Raw genomic sequence first — 18517 nt, 5'->3', positions numbered from 1 at the left:
ATTATATTCCACAATAAACAATTTGTACAATACTGGTAACAATATGGATATCACCTAGATTTACAATGTAGGCTATTACAAGTTTTTCAAGCAAGTTTTTGTAATTACGTTTCCATGTGCTGCAAAAATTTATTGGCATACATTCAACATGTCCAGTACAAGTTATTTGTAAATTAAATACAAATTAAAGCATTTAAAGTGTTACTATTGAAAAATGCATCAAATAATATATTTAGTAAGTTTAAAAACCTTGACAGAATTCACACAATTAAAATTATCCTGAGCACCCTTATGACATTGAACTATAGCCAAATGTAAGATAGTGTGTGTAGAAATTTTATTTGTATAATTCATTTATAACTTAAATTTGATAACCCTAGGTCAAATGTGTTCTTAAATTGTACAGTTTTAAATAGAAATAACAAATTGGGAAAAAGCTCAAATTTGAAAATCATATGCTTGGATGACACCAAGGATATTAATTCGTAACTGATACAACTTAGTATTTTAAATACTTTATAAGGTTTGGATCATAAATCTATCACACATTATTATAATTAAAAAGAATAGATGTTCTGCAAACACGAGTTTAGATCTGCCTTTTTATTTTTTTTATACAATCCACTGAACTGAATTAAAAACTTATGGTTAACACATCTATTCTTTCCAATTCTTAAAAAATTTGTAGATACATTCTCTGTAAATCTAAAATTCAATCCTTGGTACAATCTTTTGAGCTTAGGCAATTAAATATGTCAGAAAATCATTTTAGGCCTTGTAAGGTGGATATTTAAAGAATAAATTGTGTCTTAATTTTTAACAAAATTTGACATAAATAATTTATAAATTTATTTTTCTGTTCTGGGTTTATCATATTGTGCAGTATTTAAAAAATATACAACAGTAATCTACAAACTATCACATTGATATTTATAATAAAAACGAGATCACTTTAATAAAATCACAATAAATCATATAACACAATTAGAATTTACATATTATTAACATCAATATAAAAGTAGCGTTCTCGTTTTCGCTCTCTAAAAGATAACAATATTATTAAGTAAACAGATAAATGCAACTAATATCAATCATCGCATTGTCATAAATTGCTCTAAAAACATAGTTTAGTTGAAGCAATTATTACTGTACAAATTCTAAAAATAAAGGCCATATAATAACAATCACATGTGTTTAAGTAGGACTAGCTTAATAACTAATATTTGAGTTTGTTAGTTTTTGAACCATACACCTGAGTTATGCGATTTTAATATAGCGTAATGAGATTTTAATCCAACTTTGCTTTTATCACTAAAGATAGTTTTTTTAGTTTTATCTTGCAAGTTGTGGAATTTGCAAAACAAGATCTTACACTTGTTGCAAAAAATTTAAGTAAAATAAAAACGATAAAGCTACGTAACTTAGCTAAGAATTCTTAGCACCATTATGAACAACCATTGTGCCACAGTTCGGTATTGGTTGGTTGTACAGAGAACGTTTTACGAGCTGCAGGAGTTAGGGTTTATAATAAAGTAAAGTCTTATCCGGACTCCTTGGGACCGAGGCCAGTCCGGACAACGGGTTTTCCGGGTAAACCGACGTCCCCAAAAACTCGTTAAAACAGGCCGTTTTAATGCATACTGTACAGTATTTGACTTTTAGGAGAGCATTGTATTTAGACACGTGGTTACTGGTCTCAAATCTTTCCCACGAGAACAGCCATTTTGGTGCCGATCTAGTGCGGTTAAACCGATGGGCTGATAAAAATTGTCTGGTTAAAGAGATGTAATTTCCGCCGAGTGTAGTCCGGTTAAACGTCCACGTGGGTGAGTACTATGACTATCTGCAGTACTATCCTGATAATTAGACCAATTCGTATATACCCTCTTTAAAATACACTAACGCTGGGCTTCTGAGACGGGCATGTTATGAACAGACAACCTGTCAAGGTCACGGTATCCACAAAAAATGAACAAACAATATATAAATAGGTAGGGGAGGAAAAGGGGGGAAGGTATTGGGAGAATGGAATGCCCCAAGTAAACAGTGTTACCAGCACACGTTTGTGAAAACTCCTGTGGGCCTGTCAGACCCACAATTATTATTCGGGGAGGGGAGGGGGGGGGTTATTATTTCGGTAAAAGTGTTTATGAACCAAAAGAATTGTTATTCGAATTTCTTTTTTTAAAGAAGCACTCTGTACAACCATTAATACCAATGATTCTCTAAAGCTATGTATTCACATTTTCTAATAATGATGAACAATAATAAGAACTACTGTATTTGTGTTTTTAACCTACAGAGTCTAACTAGGTATTTAAAATTCATTCGAGTCTTTTAAAACAATAAACTAGAATAATACTACAATTTGAGTGGAAATACACAGATTGTTCATTTTTAGACTAGATAATAGTTGCTTGAGTACAGTATACAAACTTATAAATTTGTAAATATTAATAGCTCCATTCATTTTCATTCTGTTGTTACACTTATGTACTACAGAAATGCCAAAATTTACCTTCCTCCAGTGCGTTTTAAACTTTGAAAAATTGTGCCACTATTATTTTGGGAGTTTCCATGAAGAATATTGGTAATCTTAGGGGTAATTTGAAATTGTATTATTGCAACACCCATTATTTTTAACCATGACAAAGGTTATACAATTGTGATGCTATCACGGGTAAGTCTACTTCAGTATCCAAAGTGAAGCTAGTAGATTAATGTAAACGCCTCATTGCAAATGTACAAGTAGCTTTTTTGTAAGCCAGAATTCAATTTGGTCAAGCTTTTTTTTTAAAGCTCTGTTATACACATTTTACACTTTGTCCAAAAATGAATAGGTGAAATTGAAAAATGAAATTATTCTTAAAATCTAGTTTACACACATTATTAGCTTGAGGGGGGTGGTTCAGATTAAGTGTTGGAATTGGATATGCTTATACATTAAGTATTTATAAAAAAATAATTATTTGATTTGAGGTATCTGGGTTTTCATAACTAGCATTAACTAGTTTGGTAGTAAGTTTTCTATTTCCAAACTAGTTACGGTATCTAAATATTTAACTATTATGAACTACTAACGGCAGAGGAAAACCAAATTATCTAATAATTTTAGTTTTGATCATATTTAGCCTACATAAAAAGCTAACAAATTTGGTGTGGGCACAAGTCCCCATGGCCCCTCTCTCTTTTTGTCACTAAACAATAACTTTTATAGTTTTTTTTTTCACAGTAAAATATACATTAGATTAAGCCTAAGCTTAAAAAAAATAAAATATAAGGCAGCTCCTTTAGTTTGATTCCTGGCTTACGAAACATACTACACGGTAATGTTTAACTATTTTCTGCGTGAAAGAAAAAGCTGATAGCTAACACACTGCTCTTCCACATTTGATAGATCACTTACAGACAGACAATACACATATATAAAGGCACTCAACCCAGCTCCTGTGTTACGCAGCCCACTACGCAGACAGGACAAGCAAAATGCCGCAGAACAAGCGGTCGCTGGTACAGACTACGCAGAGCTTGCGCTGTGGAAGGCAAGGATCTGTCGTCTATCTGCCTAGCGGCACCCACTGCGGCCTAAGCAAAAATAGACATGTTTAAATATATTCTTTTGGTTTTATTTGAGACCAATAAATACAAGAAAGCTTTAGCCATGTTTATCGTAAACATTTTTCCCAAGCAAACATGCTTGGTGGACAAAAACCTAGCCAGTTTGTATTTGTGTTAAATTCAAATTTTTCAACTTACCTTTTGCAAAGCCGCACTCCCGTCATATTTGTGGCCGCAAGAGAAACTGATGACTTCGCTGGGTGACGTCAACTCATCGTTCTGAACCTTGAAAATCACACAAATCTACTGATAAATAAATCTACACGAGAAATACAGCTCGTAAATAAAATTGTTGTTTACATTAATATTGAATTTCTTGTTACAATTTCAAAATAAATTCAGTCTTCAATACAAAAATAATTAAGGACTGTTTTTGATGGTTTGGGAAAGAGAAGACGTCTCTACAAATAGTTCTCTTATAATGGATACTAGGCCTACTCTTATTACCAACCTCTTTGTACTGATTTATTTTATTTTATGTGGTGGTATTGCGGGACTGAATTAAATCTAAACAATAAAAACATATGACTGTGAATGTCAATGTGAAATAAAAAAATATATCAGCAAATTTAAATACAGTAGAACCTCGCTAATTGAAATTTAGAGGAAATACAATATATTAATATATTTTGAATCATGGGAAGTTTGAAATATAGAGAGTTTGATTTATAGAGGTCAGGATAAATAAAATTTTAATCATGGAGGTCCCAGTTTTAAGTGTAGAGAGTTTGAGAGAACGGGGACTAATGAACACATTGTGGGAACATCAATAAGAGCGTCAGTTCATGTTTCAACAGGCGTATTTTTTTTCCTGAATTGGAATTACAGAGGCTTACGCTAACGCAGTTTAAATTGTAAAGGTTGACTTTGAATTTTGGAGGTAACAATTTGAATTGAAACAGCAACAAAATTTGAATTGTAGAGGCTCATGTGCAAATTTGAATTGTAGAGGCTGTATTAAGTGTAAAAATCACTTTGAATTATTGGTGTATTATTTTTTTAATTTTAGAGGTTTTCTGAAAGGAACAAACAAACATTTCAAATTAACTTTTGAAGTTTTTGAATTAGCGTGGTTTTACTGTAAATACATAAAAAATAGGTGTTGGTGGGTTGAGATTTCAACCAACCCACTAGGCCTAGTAGAGTGATCTACAAATTGTTTAGCTTCAAAACCTAAGGAAATTATATAATTTAAAAATATAGCATTGAAAAAGATATGCCACCTTATCAGTCAATTCTTTATAGGTGTGTTGGAAGACTAATTTATAAAATCATATAGCTAGATTCACTCACAGTGAAGTCAATGTCAATGTAGGGCTGGGCTGGCTGCTGACAACTGATCTGTGAGATGATCTGGTCCAAACTGAGAGGTTCTGATGCTAGACTGGCTGAGGTCTGCTCTGACCAGCTGAGACCTGACAGTAGCTCCATCACTTCTGGCACATTGTTGTCTGTAGACAGATGACATAATGTCACTAACAGTAAAGTCAATGTCTATGTAGGACTGAGCTGGCTGTTGACAACTGATCTGTGAGATGATCTGGTCCAAACTGAGAGGTTCTGATGCTAGACTGGCTGAGGTCTGCTCTGACCAGCTGAGACCTGACAGTAGCTCCATCACTTCTGGCACATTGTTGTCTGTAGACAGATGACATAATGTCACTAACAGTAAAGTCAATGTCTATGTAGGACTGAGCTGGCTGTTGACAACTGATCTGTGAGATGATCTGGTCCAAACTGAGAGGTTCTGATGCTAGACTGGCTGAGGTCTGCTCTGACCAGCTGAGACCTGACAGTAGCTCCATCACTTCTGGCACACTGTTGTCTGTGGACGGATTACATAATGTCACTAACATTAAAGTCAATGTCTATGTAGGACTGAGCTGGCTGCTGACAACTGATCTGTGAGATGATCTGGTCCAAACTGAGAGGTTCTGATGCTAGACTGGCTGAGGTCTGCTCTGACCAGCTGAGACCTGACAGTAGCTCCATCACTTCTGGCACATTGTTGTCTGTGGACAGATTACATAATGTCACTAACAGTAAAGTCAATGTCTATGTAGGGCTGAGCTGGCTGCTGACAACTGATCTGTGAGATGATCTGGTCCAAACTGAGAGGTTCTGATGCTAGACTGGCTGAGGTCTGCTCTGACCAGCTGAGACCTGACAGTAGCTCCATCACTTCTGGCACATTGTTGTCTGTGGACAGATTACATAATGTCACTAACAGTAAAGTCAATGTCTATGTAGGGCTGAGCTGGCTGCTGACAACTGATCTGTGAGATGATCTGGTCCAAACTGAGAGGTTCTGAGGCCAGACTGGCTGAGGTCTGCTCTGACCAGCTGAGACCTGACAGTAGCTCCATCACTTCTGGCACACTGTTGTCTGTGGACAGATTACATAATGTCACTAACAGTAAAGTCAATGTCTATGTAGGACTGAGCTGGCTGTTGACAACTGATCTGTGAGATGATCTGGTCCAAACTGAGAGGTTCTGATGCTAGACTGGCTGAGGTCTGCTCTGACCAGCTGAGACCTGACAGTAGCTCCATCACTTCTGGCACATTGTTGTCTGTGGACAGATTACATAATGTCACTAACAGTAAAGTCAATGTCAATGTAGGGCTGGGCTGGCTGCTGACAACTGATCTGTGAGATGATCTGGTCCAAACTGAGAGGTTCTGATGCTAGACTGGCTGAGGTCTGCTCTGACCAGCTGAGACCTGACAGTAGCTCCATCACTTCTGGCACATTGTTGTCTGTGGACAGATTACATAATGTCACTAACAGTAAAGTCAATGTCTATGTAGGACTGAGCTGGCTGTTGACAACTGATCTGTGAGATGATCTGGTCCAAACTGAGAGGTTCTGATGCTAGACTGGCTGAGGTCTGCTCTGACCAGCTGAGACCTGACAGTAGCTCCATCACTTCTGGCACACTGTTGTCTGTAGACAGATTACAATGTCACTCACAGTAAAGACAATGTCAATGTAGGGCTGGGCTGGCTGCTGACAACTGATCTGTGAGATGATCTGGTCCAAACTGAGAGGTTCTGATGCTAGACTGGCTGAGGTCTGCTCTGACCAGCTGAGACCTGACAGTAGCTCCATCACTTCTGGCACATTGTTGTCTGTAGACAGATGACATAATGTCACTAACAGTAAAGTCAATGTCTATGTAGGACTGAGCTGGCTGTTGACAACTGATCTGTGAGATGATCTGGTCCAAACTGAGAGGTTCTGATGCTAGACTGGCTGAGGTCTGCTCTGACCAGCTGAGACCTGACAGTAGCTCCATCACTTCTGGCACATTGTTGTCTGTGGACAGATTACATAATGTCACTAACAGTAAAGTCAATGTCTATGTAGGACTGAGCTGGCTGCTGACAACTGATCTGTGAGATGATCTGGTCCAAACTGAGAGGTTCTGATGCTAGACTGGCTGAGGTCTGCTCTGACCAGCTGAGACCTGACAGTAGCTCCATCACTTCTGGCACATTGTTGTCTGTGGACAGATTACATAATGTCACTAACAGTAAAGTCAATGTCTATGTAGGGCTGAGCTGGCTGCTGACAACTGATCTGTGAGATGATCTGGTCCAAACTGAGAGGTTCTGATGCTAGACTGGCTGAGGTCTGCTCTGACCAGCTGAGACCTGACAGTAGCTCCATCACTTCTGGCACATTGTTGTCTGTGGACAGATTACATAATGTCACTAACAGTAAAGTCAATGTCTATGTAGGGCTGAGCTGGCTGCTGACAACTGATCTGTGAGATGATCTGGTCCAAACTGAGAGGTTCTGAGGCCAGACTAGCTGAGGTCTGCTCTGACCAGCTGAGACCTGACAGTAGCTCCATCACTTCTGGCACACTGTTGTCTGTAGACAGATTACAATGTCACTCACAGTAAAGACAATGTCTATGTAGGGCTGGGCTGGCTGCTGACAACTGATCTGTGAGATGATCTGGTCCAAACTGAGAGGTTCTGAGGCTAGACTGGCTGAGGTCTGCTCTGACCAGCTGAGACCTGACAGTAGCTCCATCACTTCTGGCACGCTGTTGTCTGTGGACAGATTACAATGTCACTCACAGTAAAGTCAATGTCTATGTAGGGCTGGGCTGGCTGCTGACAACTGATCTGTGAGATGATCTGGTCCAAACTGAGAGGTTCTGAGGCCAGACTGGCTGAGGTCTGCTCTGACCAGCTGAGACCTGACAGTAGCTCCATCACTTCTGGCACATTGTTGTCTGTGGACAGATTACATAATGTCACTAACAGTAAAGTCAATGTCTATGTAGGACTGAGCTGGCTGCTGACAACTGATCTGTGAGATGATCTGGTCCAAACTGAGAGGTTCTGATGCTAGACTGGCTGAGGTCTGCTCTGACCAGCTGAGACCTGACAGTAGCTCCATCACTTCTGGCACATTGTTGTCTGTGGACAGATTACATAATGTCACTAACAGTAAAGTCAATGTCTATGTAGGACTGAGCTGGCTGCTGACAACTGATCTGTGAGATGATCTGGTCCAAACTGAGAGGTTCTGATGCTAGACTGGCTGAGGTCTGCTCTGACCAGCTGAGACCTGACAGTAGCTCCATCACTTCTGGCACATTGTTGTCTGTGGACAGATTACATAATGTCACTAACAGTAAAGTCAATGTCTATGTAGGACTGAGCTGGCTGCTGACAACTGATCCGTGAGATGATCTGGTCCAAACTGAGAGGTTCTGATGCTAGACTGGCTGAGGTCTGCTCTGACCAGCTGAGACCTGACAGTAGCTCCATCACTTCTGGCACATTGTTGTCTGTGGACAGATTACATAATGTCACTAACAGTAAAGTCAATGTCTATGTAGGACTGAGCTGGCTGTTGTCAACTGATCTGTGAGATGATCTGGTCCAAACTGAAAGGTTCTGAGGCTAGACTGGCTGAGGTCTGCTCTGACCAGCTGAGACCTGACAGTAGCTCCATCACTTCTGGCACATTGTTGTCTGTGGACAGATTACATAATGTCACTAACAGTAAAGTCAATGTCTATGTAGGACTGAGCTGGCTGTTGACAACTGATCTGTGAGATGATCTGGTCCAAACTGAGAGGTTCTGATGCTAGACTGGCTGAGGTCTGCTCTGACCAGCTGAGACCTGACAGTAGCTCCATCACTTCTGGCACATTGTTGTCTGTGGACAGATTACATAATGTCACTAACAGTAAAGTCAATGTCAATGTAGGGCTGGGCTGGCTGTTGACAACTGATCTGTGAGATGATCTGATCCAAACTGAGAGGTTCTGAGGCTAGACTGGCTGAGGTCTGCTCTGACCAGCTGAGACCTGACAGTAGCTCCATCACTTCTGGCACACTGTTGTCTGTGGACAGATTACATAATGTCACTAACAGTAAAGTCAATGTCAATGTAGGGCTGGGCTGGCTGTTGACAACTGATCTGTGAGATGATCTGGTCCAAACTGAGAGGTTCTGATGCTAGACTGGCTGAGGTCTGCTCTGACCAGCTGAGACCTGACAGTAGCTCCATCACTTCTGGCACACTGTTGTCTGTGGACAGATTACATAATGTCACTAACAGTAAAGTCAATGTCTATGTAGGACTGAGCTGGCTGTTGACAACTGATCCGTGAGATGATCTGGTCCAAACTGAGAGGTTCTGATGCTAGACTGGCTGAGGTCTGCTCTGACCAGCTGAGACCTGACAGTAGCTCCATCACTTCTGGCACATTGTTGTCTGTGGACAGATTACATAATGTCACTAACAGTAAAGTCAATGTCTATGTAGGGCTGGGCTGGCTGCTGACAACTGATCTGTGAGATGATCTGGTCCAAACTGAGAGGTTCTGAGGCCAGACTGGCTGAGGTCTGCTCTGACCAGCTGAGACCTGACAGTAGCTCCATCACTTCTGGCACACTGTTGTCTGTGGACAGATTACATAATGTCACTAACAGTAAAGTCAATGTCTATGTAGGACTGAGCTGGCTGTTGACAACTGATCTGTGAGATGATCTGGTCCAAACTGAGAGGTTCTGATGCTAGACTGGCTGAGGTCTGCTCTGACCAGCTGAGACCTGACAGTAGCTCCATCACTTCTGGCACATTGTTGTCTGTGGACAGATTACATAATGTCACTAACAGTAAAGTCAATGTCAATGTAGGGCTGGGCTGGCTGTTGACAACTGATCTGTGAGATGATCTGATCCAAACTGAGAGGTTCTGAGGCTAGACTGGCTGAGGTCTGCTCTGACCAGCTGAGACCTGACAGTAGCTCCATCACTTCTGGCACACTGTTGTCTGTGGACAGATTACATAATGTCACTAACAGTAAAGTCAATGTCTATGTAGGACTGAGCTGGCTGTTGACAACTGATCTGTGAGATGATCTGGTCCAAACTGAGAGGTTCTGATGCTAGACTGGCTGAGGTCTGCTCTGACCAGCTGAGACCTGACAGTAGCTCCATCACTTCTGGCACATTGTTGTCTGTGGACAGATTACATAATGTCACTAACAGTAAAGTCAATGTCTATGTAGGGCTGGGCTGGCTGCTGACAACTGATCTGTGAGATGATCTGGTCCAAACTGAGAGGTTCTGAGGCCAGACTGGCTGAGGTCTGCTCTGACCAGCTGAGACCTGACAGTAGCTCCATCACTTCTGGCACATTGTTGTCTGTGGACAGATTACATAATGTCACTAACAGTAAAGTCAATGTCTATGTAGGACTGAGCTGGCTGTTGACAACTGATCTGTGAGATGATCTGGTCCAAACTGAGAGGTTCTGATGCTAGACTGGCTGAGGTCTGCTCTGACCAGCTGAGACCTGACAGTAGCTCCATCACTTCTGGCACACTGTTGTCTGTGGACAGATTACATAATGTCACTAACAGTAAAGTCAATGTCTATGTAGGACTGAGCTGGCTGTTGACAACTGATCTGTGAGATGATCTGGTCCAAACTGAGAGGTTCTGAGGCTAGACTGGCTGAGGTCTGCTCTGACCAGCTGAGACCTGACAGTAGCTCCATCACTTCTGGCACACTGTTGTCTGTGGACAGATTACATAATGTCACTAACAGTAAAGTCAATGTCTATGTAGGACTGAGCTGGCTGTTGACAACTGATCTGTGAGATGATCTGGTCCAAACTGAGAGGTTCTGATGCTAGACTGGCTGAGGTCTGCTCTGACCAGCTGAGACCTGACAGTAGCTCCATCACTTCTGGCACATTGTTGTCTGTGGACAGATGACATAATGTCACTAACAGTAAAGTCAATGTCTATGTAGGACTGAGCTGGCTGTTGACAACTGATCTGTGAGATGATCTGGTCCAAACTGAGAGGTTCTGATGCTAGACTGGCTGAGGTCTGCTCTGACCAGCTGAGACCTGACAGTAGCTCCATCACTTCTGGCACATTGTTGTCTGTGGACAGATTACATAATGTCACTAACAGTAAAGTCAATGTCTATGTAGGACTGAGCTGGCTGTTGACAACTGATCTGTGAGATGATCTGGTCCAAACTGAGAGGTTCTGATGCTAGACTGGCTGAGGTCTGCTCTGACCAGCTGAGACCTGACAGTAGCTCCATCACTTCTGGCACATTGTTGTCTGTGGACAGATTACATAATGTCACTAACAGTAAAGTCAATGTCAATGTAGGACTGAGCTGGCTGTTGACAACTGATCTGTGAGATGATCTGGTCCAAACTGAGAGGTTCTGATGCTAGACTGGCTGAGGTCTGCTCTGACCAGCTGAGACCTGACAGTAGCTCCATCACTTCTGGCACATTGTTGTCTGTGGACAGATTACATAATGTCACTAACAGTAAAGTCAATGTCTATGTAGGGCTGAGCTGGCTGCTGACAACTGATCTGGTCCAAACTGAGAGGTTCTGAGGCTAGACTAGCTGAGGTCTGCTCTGACCAGCTGAAACCTGACCAGTAGCTCCATCACTTCTGGCACACTGTTGTCTGTAGACAGATTACAATGTCACTCACAGTAAAGTCAATGTCTATAGCACGGGTCACACTAGGCTGGCATCAGCGGCGAATTGAAAGAAGCCGCGACTGTCAGCATATTGTGACCACAAAATTTGCAGCTGACACTGAGCTGACTCAGCCTGGATTGATGAGCAGGTGATGCTGGTGCCAGCTGCTGATCACCAGCGGCTGGCGAACAGCCTAGTGTGACCCGTGCTTATGTAGGGCTGAGCTGGCTGCTGACAACTGATCTGTGAGATGATCTGATCCAAACTCAGAGGTTCTGAGGCTAGACCGGCTGACGTCTGCTCTGACCAGCTGAGACCTGACAGTAGCTCCATCACTTCTGGCACATTGTTGTCTGTGGACAGATTACATAATGTCACTCACAGTAAAGTCAATGTCTATGTAGGGCTGGGCTGGCTGCTGATAACTGATCTGTGAGATGATAATATTTGAGGTTTTAACCATAAAAAGGTTATATTTACCTTTGTCTGAGACAGAGACGTGGTTCACCATGGCCGAGCAGAGCTGTAAGCTGAAGTCGGTAGATAAATTGCTAAGCATCTGTTGGGCGTCCACACTAACTTCTGAGTCATTTCTGTAAACATAACATATAATTACAGCTTTGAACTTTACCATATCACTTAACATAAATGAAAGGAAGGTAGGAAGGCAGGAAGGGATGGTTTTTATACATCTTATCATGTTAGGAAGAGAGGACACCATAAGTTTTGCGAGAACTGCAAGACTTAGATGGTTCGGGCATGTGAATAAAACGTACCAATGTTGACACCAGAAGATTGTTACTTCATAAATAGCCAATTTATGAAGTAAAGAAAATAGGATGACCACAAAGAAGACAGAGAAGACCTGAGAATATGAACTGTGAGAATTTTGGGACATAATCTTTGAAAGGTAAAAAGTTATTGCATTATTAATTTATCTTTGGAAACCAACTTAAATCCTATTAAAAAGCAAAATTTATGCATTAGTGTCAGAACTCAAAAGGGATGATTCTATAATTTACAACTTACCCCAACAGAAGTAGACCCAGAGGGTAAGACACTAAGGACCAATGAGAAAGCAGCAAAGCTTCCAGCCTACACACGGGCAGCTTGTGGTCCGTCCAAAACTCCAACCCCTGCGGAAAAACAAATTTAATAACAAATACTGGATTAAATCTTGGTTTATGTCAAAATAAAACAGGCATTGTATTGGGGTTCTACCTAAGTAACATCTACTTAAAGTTCTACATGGATATTAGCTGTTATTATTTAAAGGGGGTTTGTTCTTTTAATCATAAGTTTTTCTTGATTTGTTTTTTGTAAGACATAAAACAATAGAGGTGGTTTCAGTTAATATATCTGTAAACCAATTTGTTCCAGGTAATATAAACATTTTAAAACTTTACTGAATTTCACATAAGGGTAGGTCATGAGTTTGACGGACAAACAGTATTATTTTATATCCTTCAAATAGTAGCTATAATATTGTTATACTTTGATTGTTGTATGGTAAAATTAACAACAATCCTGTTTGCTCACCTGTTTCAACAACGCTTTCAATGAAGTCTGCGGTCCCTGCTCACACAAGTCTATATAAAACTCCACGATGTTCACTAGATCTTCAATAAGCGCACTATTATGACTAACATCCTCCCCATTGGCGGTCTGCAGTTCCAACTCCTTAATGTGATTATTCACAATCGTTTCGTAAGTCAAACTCTCGCTGTCCGACTTCCGTTTTGCACACTGTTTCACCGGACTGTCAAACACTTCCGCACTCTTGGTGGCAAACTCGTCACAACTCGCCAACGTATCGGGTGTGTCACATCTCGACTCCAACAAGTCCGATTTGGAACAGAGCGTGTCTTGAGATCTAACGGACATTTCTTCCGCTCCCCCTTGGAAAGTGAACATGTGAATTTCCGAGGTGCTTTTTTCTTCCACATCTTCGGGTTTCTCTGGTTTTGTCGGTTCTGCAATGTTTTCTACATCCTCTGTTGATTGCGTGTTAGACCTTGTTCGACTGATCCCTATCTTCTTTGCGGACGACGTGTTGATGGTTAGGCTGGTTTCCAAGGTAGGTACTATCACCTCTGTGCTCACTACAGATTTGCTGGCTCGCTCTAACACTGAAGGTTGACTCGATGTAACGCTTGACGGAGGTTTATGGTTTGTCTCGCTGCTCGCCATAGCAGCTTGCAGTTGGTAGCTCATTGCCATGTCGAACTGCTTATCCAGCATTGCCAACTTTGAGGCCGTTTGGTAATCACCAAGCTCGATGCACTAGGGCAAGACATTTGTGAGTTAATTAAAATAATTTTGTAATCTGTGAATAAATGTACCACGAATAATAGTTGTAATGTGGACATTTTCTTATAGGATTATTTAGTTGGAGTAGTCTACCTTTAACCTTAATGTTAAAGCATGCCAATTAAAGTAATCTGATCATAAGTATTAAATTTAGTTAGATCAAAAGTGGGCAATGATATAATCAGCAAACCTTCATTTAGACTTAAAAGCTTTTTTATTTTTTTTCTCCATATATTAACACTTTGAAAAAAGGTATCAATATATTAATAGGCGAGCATGCTTCTTTAAAACCTTTTTTCTCACCTTGCGTACATCGCAGGCAAAATCTCCGCATACTGTTAGAAAGATATTTGACTTTAGATGTGCAGGTGACAAAATAACAACAAAATTTAAACAGAAAATCTAAACAAATGGAAGAAATTTCAATCACATGTTTTATTTACAGCGTGGGGTGAAAATGAAGAAGTTTGCACAGTACATATTTTTGGTTAAGTTTTTGACCAAAAGGCGACCACTAGTACATTTTTAAATAACACCCAGATTTGTTCTTACACATAACTAATGTTTGCCAATCAAATTTTAATTGAATATATTACTCCTTAAAAATAATAGGGTTTAAAGTAGTAGAGCTTCAAAAACTCAACAATCTTAAGTACACGTAGCCCAAAATATCTCGAGCAAGGGACTATTAAAATACAACCTTATTCTTTACCATCCTTCTTAGTGTTCATGCTTCCAAGTCGTAATGATTTCTGAGCTAATATATTTCATCTAATATTAATCCATAATATTTTTTATTTCAAGTAGGCCTACCGTAAACTATACATACAAGATTGGTTATATTTTTTAAAGGGATCCTCACTTTCAAACCTGATTGTGTATCCCTTACAACATCTATTTACATCTATTTACCTTTTCTCTGAACTTTGCAGTGTCGTAGTGCCCGTGGAAGTATGACAAGGCATAATGCAAGGTCTTGGCACTGTGCGGTGGGTTGTCAAAAGTTGAAAGACGAGCCAGCAGTTTCTGTAACAAACGTTGATTTTAAAATAAATGTTTTAAAATGTGAAGTGGACTTGTTGAACAACATGATTTACAAAGCATATTGTTATAATACTCTTATCAACAACCTAATAAGAACTTTGAAAATTCAGAGTGCAAAGTCCTAATGGATTTTGAAATCTGATAAAAGACAGAAACCTAACCAGGAACAAGAAATACAGTTTTCCAAAGTTTCACAGTACTTTTCACAATTAGTTAATACAATAATATACAGACATGACAGTCGCATCCTAGGACGCTAGGTTCTAGCCTGGAACTGTTTTACACATTACTTCAGGCTAGTCCTAGAGGGTCACGGCATTATCACATGGATAAAGTCCATTGGTAATAGGCAGGATTTGAACCCAGGACCTCGGGCAACGAAGCCCCAAGCTCTACCACTAGACCAGCTCACTCCCACAGTACAGAGGTCAAAGGATATATGGTTGTAAGTTTTATTCTAGTTTTTCTACACAGTATTTATAAGCACCTGCAGAAATCTTTTTCAAAGGCACAAAATGGAATTTAGGTGTCGGAGAAAATAACTCTTCTCCACGAATAATTTTAGTTTAAAACACTCAAAAACATAATTTTTTTATTTTGTAAAGCTAGAACCAACTTTAAACAACGTTTTTGTCAGTGCAATCTCTTTAAAGCCGTACTGAGCTTAGTGAATTTTAAATTTAGTTCTGTTTCCCAAGCAGGCCCCCACAAAGATCCTACTGAAAAGATCATGTAAATTAGGAATAGTAATTAGGATTAGTTATGTTTGGGTTAGTAAGACAGAAAACTTCTTCACTGAGCACATATATTAATTAGATCAAACAATTTGAGACAAAGGTGCAACATAAGTACATAACTAAAGCGATAGTGATTGGGAAGGGTTCTAAGGCACATGCACATCCCACTTTCACCCTAAATGGTTCATACCCAACATCAACACAACTCTTATTATTCTACAAGATGTATCACCCAAGAGCTCACCAAAGAGTCAGATTCTGCCGGATGAGACTGGAAGGCTATTTGTAGAGAAGGTAAGGATGGTATTTCCTTGGGAGTCTCCACCGTGTTCAAAGCACCATGTGGCAGTTTAATGACTCGTTTTGACGTCTTCAGCATCAGTAGCCGGCCTTCCAGCCCAGCCTTGGTGGCGTCTTCTATCGGCTCCCTGCCAAGCTGTGGAGGAATAAATGTAACAAATCAAACAACTACTTAATTTTATTTTTAAGCTTTTTCTCTTCATGATTCTAGATTAATCTTTATCTAATTGACATTTCCGCTAATCTCATGTTTTTGAATTACCAACAAAGACAGAGAGGCTGAAAATTAGTGCTTAAAATGTGTGAACATAAAATTTCACACAATTTCAACATAACACTTCTCATAAATTTGTTTAGAATGGTTGAAACTATTGAAACACAATTTTTTCTTAATATCACCCAAGATGTCTAAGTATTTTCAAGTTAAAAATAAAAAGCTAGGTTAAGATACCTGGAGTACTGTAAAGTGATCCTGATTTTAGGGGTGGCCAAATAACTGAGGTTCAGAATAAAATACAAAAACAAGATAGTGGATCAGCTTCACCACTTGGGTTGACATCGAAATTTTAGGTCGTACTCGTAGACATAGACTACAATTACTTCACCAAACTCCATATACCAGACTTTAAATTTGGTAATACTAATTTTCCAGTGGCAAAAAATTTTAGATTTTAAATATACATTTGAATCGTACACAATAAGCTTTAGCATAGAACTGGAACCTTTTTAAGACCATGTTGAGAAAGGGGCCAGTGGCCTCGAAATATCCAGTGTTTATTTTGTTTTGTTTGTGTTTTCTTCTGTGTTCTGTAGTGAATGAAGTGGGATGCCTACATTTTTTAAGGTAAGCCTGCTTATCCTATCCTTTCTCACACCTATTCTCAGGCAATTAGCCCTTTCTCTCCAAACCGTATTAAGTTAATGAAACATCAATGTTATAAAACCTGATGGATAACTTCTTGATAAGCATCCTACGAGTTATTAAATTACCTGAAAGTACAAAAATATGTCAAATAATACTTGTAAGTAAACAGACAACCCGTCTTGTGAGTTAACAGTATAAGTGTAAATATATTTTTACAAGTGTGTTGTTTGACGTATTTTTTGTACTTTCAGGTAAAATCTAATAGAATATTACCTGTCCAACTTGGTTGCTGCCCCAACCCCATACTTTGCCAGAAGCCTCGATTGCTAGAGTGAAATCCCCTCCGCACTCCACCGTGACAATCTCTGATGTTCCGTTACCTGTCAACCACAAACATTAACAAGAAATCTTCAAGACAAAAAACATATATTTGTAGTTCATTATCAGTGGGAAATGTCAATTATCTTTAACTCAACAATTAAATGTAATCATATACCACTAGGCAAATGTATTATGATCAATTTTAGCAACTTCCTTATATTTTCCAAAACACTAATTTTCATTGTTCGAGTAGCTAAGTAATTAATCTGAAGGTCAACTAATAAAATTTTGACATTAGAAAGTAACCAGTGGACCATTCCCTTACAAAAACTGTTTAAAAAGTTTTCCAGTGTTTTATAAAAAAACGAAGCAAGATTTTGAAAGTTTAGAGCATAAAGACACGCACCGACGGCAATGTGGGTAGGGTGGACAGCCTCTTTGGTGCGAGCTCCGTTGCCGAGTTGAGCATCAAGATTACGACCCCAGGTGTAGATCTGCCCTGTGTCTGTCAGCAGGGTGGAGTGGTGGCATCCACAGCTTATCTGTAATGGGAATGATAAAAGTGAAGAAATAATTCACTATTCACTGCTAGTCAGGATTTTGATGAAGTAGCCAAGTGATTTTGTGGAAATAGGTTACCACTGAATGTAAATATGCCCATAATTACTTATGTTGTGGATTAACCACAACTTTACGTATCCGGGAAGCCTCATCCCTACGTTATCCCAGTTAATCAGGAGTTGAGTGTAGTCAGAACATTGTACCTGTACCTACTTAGGCAATTTTTACACATTCACTACCAGATCTCAAGAAGCACTTCATAAAAAGGAATGTGACAGCTGTTAGGCAACGTGTAAGGATTTCCAGATTCTTACAGTTACCAATTTCTAATAAATATATCTTGAAATTTATCTGCAGCATTAAGATGAGTAGGTCCATATATAATGACCAAACTTTAGGTCCAAGGAATCAGTATACCACTAGAAATATGTTTAATCTTTGGTGCATGCTAACAAAGTCTTTAAGGACTGCTTCCTCAAAATTGTTTTAAATATGTTTTTGACCTGCCAACAACCCATAATACCATAAAATTTAAACTTCTTTGTTGGATGGACACTCAGCGAATAGTTCTATAAAATGTTGTAAGACTTCCATTAACTTGTACTAATTTTCTTTGACTAGATCTATTACCTGATGTGTTAAATGGCTCGATAAATTATTTTATTTTATTTGACTGAGTGTGACCTTGGGATCACAGCTGGCATTACAAAGATATTCCAAACTGAGCATATCAACCACAAAAAAGTCAGTCATGGTGAAGACAAT

At 39.5% G+C, this 18517-nt stretch overlaps 1 protein-coding gene and 1 long non-coding RNA gene across 2 annotated transcripts in view; both read right to left on the bottom strand.

Moving 5' to 3' along the window:
- Positions 1-16: 16 nt before the first annotated feature.
- On the bottom strand, positions 17-5697 carry LOC128994907 (uncharacterized). The gene is made up of 3 exons (XR_008490925.1): positions 5660-5697; positions 3757-3843; positions 17-3585 (listed from the first exon to the last, which is right to left on the bottom strand). It is a non-coding gene; the product is annotated as an uncharacterized LOC128994907 (long non-coding RNA).
- Positions 5698-6605: 908 nt separating this feature from the next.
- The window catches only part of LOC128995735 (uncharacterized), a 37596-nt gene continuing 25684 nt past the window's right edge, over positions 6606-18517 (bottom strand). The window contains exons 28-58 of the mRNA XM_054420752.1: positions 17598-17733; positions 17144-17250; positions 15950-16141; positions 14837-14950; positions 13154-13897; positions 12644-12750; positions 12095-12207; positions 11851-11967; positions 11305-11421; positions 11118-11234; positions 10799-11047; positions 10557-10673; positions 10370-10486; positions 10183-10299; positions 9996-10112; positions 9809-9925; positions 9622-9738; positions 9435-9551; positions 9248-9364; positions 9061-9177; positions 8874-8990; positions 8642-8803; positions 8313-8429; positions 8126-8242; positions 7939-8055; positions 7752-7868; positions 7567-7683; positions 7382-7498; positions 7195-7311; positions 7008-7124; positions 6606-6937 (exon numbers count right to left, since the gene is read on the bottom strand). Of these exons, the coding sequence (XP_054276727.1) occupies positions 6606-6937; positions 7008-7124; positions 7195-7311; positions 7382-7498; positions 7567-7683; positions 7752-7868; positions 7939-8055; positions 8126-8242; positions 8313-8429; positions 8642-8803; positions 8874-8990; positions 9061-9177; positions 9248-9364; positions 9435-9551; positions 9622-9738; positions 9809-9925; positions 9996-10112; positions 10183-10299; positions 10370-10486; positions 10557-10673; positions 10799-11047; positions 11118-11234; positions 11305-11421; positions 11851-11967; positions 12095-12207; positions 12644-12750; positions 13154-13897; positions 14837-14950; positions 15950-16141; positions 17144-17250; positions 17598-17733 (4713 nt within the window). The remainder of the gene's footprint in view (positions 6938-7007; positions 7125-7194; positions 7312-7381; positions 7499-7566; positions 7684-7751; positions 7869-7938; positions 8056-8125; positions 8243-8312; positions 8430-8641; positions 8804-8873; positions 8991-9060; positions 9178-9247; positions 9365-9434; positions 9552-9621; positions 9739-9808; positions 9926-9995; positions 10113-10182; positions 10300-10369; positions 10487-10556; positions 10674-10798; positions 11048-11117; positions 11235-11304; positions 11422-11850; positions 11968-12094; positions 12208-12643; positions 12751-13153; positions 13898-14836; positions 14951-15949; positions 16142-17143; positions 17251-17597; positions 17734-18517) is intronic.

This window comes from Macrosteles quadrilineatus, unplaced genomic scaffold (assembly GCF_028750875.1).
Source record: "Macrosteles quadrilineatus isolate MER2022 unplaced genomic scaffold, UCM_ALF_1.0 Scaffold_5__1_contigs__length_97177068, whole genome shotgun sequence".
NCBI classification, from domain to species: Eukaryota; Metazoa; Arthropoda; class Insecta; order Hemiptera; family Cicadellidae; genus Macrosteles; species Macrosteles quadrilineatus.
Note: the sequence above shows the minus strand (reverse complement) of the source record. Positions and strands in the feature narration are given on the sequence as shown.